Consider the following 1,737-nt stretch of genomic DNA (forward strand, 5'->3'; position numbering starts at 1 on the left):
TAGCGGTCGAGGCCCCGCCCCGGGCCCGCCCACTGCACTGGGCGGGGCTTTTTGCTGTGCTCCTGCAATTCCTGTGCACCGCTCACTGTGTGCGCCAGCGGACCAACCAAACCGGCTGTTTACGACACAGTCCGGAAAAAGCAATGCCCCGAGCGGCGAAGGGACCAAGCAGGGCGACCTAAGTCAGGGAGGCGTCTGGTGAATGGTTAACAGCCGGCCTCTCCGACTCTCAGCGAAAGGACGGAATCTGTTGCTGTTTGGATTAGCTCTGTGTGCTGATTGCCTGGGGCTGTTTGAACGAGTAGCTGTAACTGGGGAACTGTCCGGGTTCGGGGAGGCACTCAGGCGGGAGAGGGACCTACCTGCTAGGGCTGTTACCTAATGAGGGGGGGAAAGAGATAAACAGGGTTCAAACTCAATTGCCTCAACAACTGAGTTCTCTAAGGCACTGAAATCTGTTTGGTAATGTTGTTTTAGAATTTTTCCATTTATACTTACTCGTCGGTATTGCTTTTTGGTTTTTGTGCTTTGTGCTTTTGTTAAGTTTGGAGATCAAAAATTATAAAACAAAAATTTCCTATTTTTGTTTTAAGTGCATCAAGTGTTTTTTTGTTTTAATTTTTATTTTCTTTATTAAGGAATTACATATGTGCCCTTATCCCCCCACTGGCCCCTCCCCCCACTCATGCCCTCACCCTCCTGGTGTCTGTGCCCATTGGTTAGGCTTATATGCATGCATACAAGTCCTTTGGTTGATCTCTCCCCTTACCCCCACCCTCCCCTACCTTCCCTCTGAGGTTTGACAGTCTGATCGATTCTTCTCTGTCTCTGGATCTGTTTTTGTTCATCAGTTTATGTTGTTCATTATATTCCACAAATGAGTGAGATCATGTGATATTTATCTTTCACCAACTGACTTATTTCGCTTAGCATAATGCTGTCCAGGTCCATCCATGCTGTTGCAAATGGTAAGAATTCCTTCCTTTTTGGAGCAGCATAGTAGTCCATTCTGTAGATGGACCACAGTTATTTAATCCACTCATCTGCTGATGGGCTGTTTCCAAATCTTAGCTATTGTAAATTGTGCTGCTATGAACATAGGGGTGCATATATCTTTTCTGATTGGTGTTTCTAGTTTCTTGGGATATATTCCTAGAAGCGGGATCACTGGGTCAAATGGGAGTTCCATTTGTAGTTTTTTGATGAAACTCCATACTGTTCTCCACAGTGGCTGCACCAGTCTGCATTCCCACCTGCAGTGCACGAGGGTTCCTTTTTCTCTGCATACTCGCCAGCACTTGTCCTTTGTTGATTTGTTGATGATAGCCGTTCTGACAGGAGTGAGATGGTACCGCATTGTCGTTTTGATTTGCATCTCTCAGATGATTAGTGACTTTGAGCATGTTTTCATATGTCTCTTGGCTTTCTGAATGTCCTCTTTTGAAAAGTGTCTATTTAGGTCCATTACCCATTTTTTGATTGGGTTGCTTATCTTCCTTTTGTTAAGTTGTATGAGTTGCCTATAAATGTTGGAGATTAAACACTTATCAGAAATAACATTGGCAAATATGTTCTCCCATGCAGTGGGCTTTCTTGTTGTTTTGTTGGTGGTATCTTTAGCTGTGCAGAAGTTTTTTTATTTTGATGTAGTTCCATTTGTTTATTTTCTCCTTAGTTTCCATTGCTCTAGGACAGTGATGGTGAACCTTTTGAGCTCGGCGTGTCAGCATTTTGAAA

The 1,737-nt window shown here is 44.2% G+C and overlaps 1 protein-coding gene across 1 annotated transcript in view; it reads right to left on the reverse strand.

Annotated features, from left to right (window-relative positions):
- Positions 1-1,737, reverse strand: part of NIT2 (nitrilase family member 2) — a 33,322-nt gene that overhangs the window by 26,277 nt on the left and 5,308 nt on the right. The window contains exon 2 of the mRNA XM_015572140.1: positions 363-378. Coding sequence (XP_015427626.1) covers positions 363-378 — 16 coding nt within the window. The remainder of the gene's footprint in view (positions 1-362; positions 379-1,737) is intronic.

The sequence above is a fragment of the Myotis davidii genome, unplaced genomic scaffold, assembly GCF_000327345.1.
Source record: "Myotis davidii unplaced genomic scaffold, ASM32734v1 scaffold492, whole genome shotgun sequence".
In the NCBI taxonomy this organism is placed as follows: Eukaryota; Metazoa; Chordata; class Mammalia; order Chiroptera; family Vespertilionidae; genus Myotis; species Myotis davidii.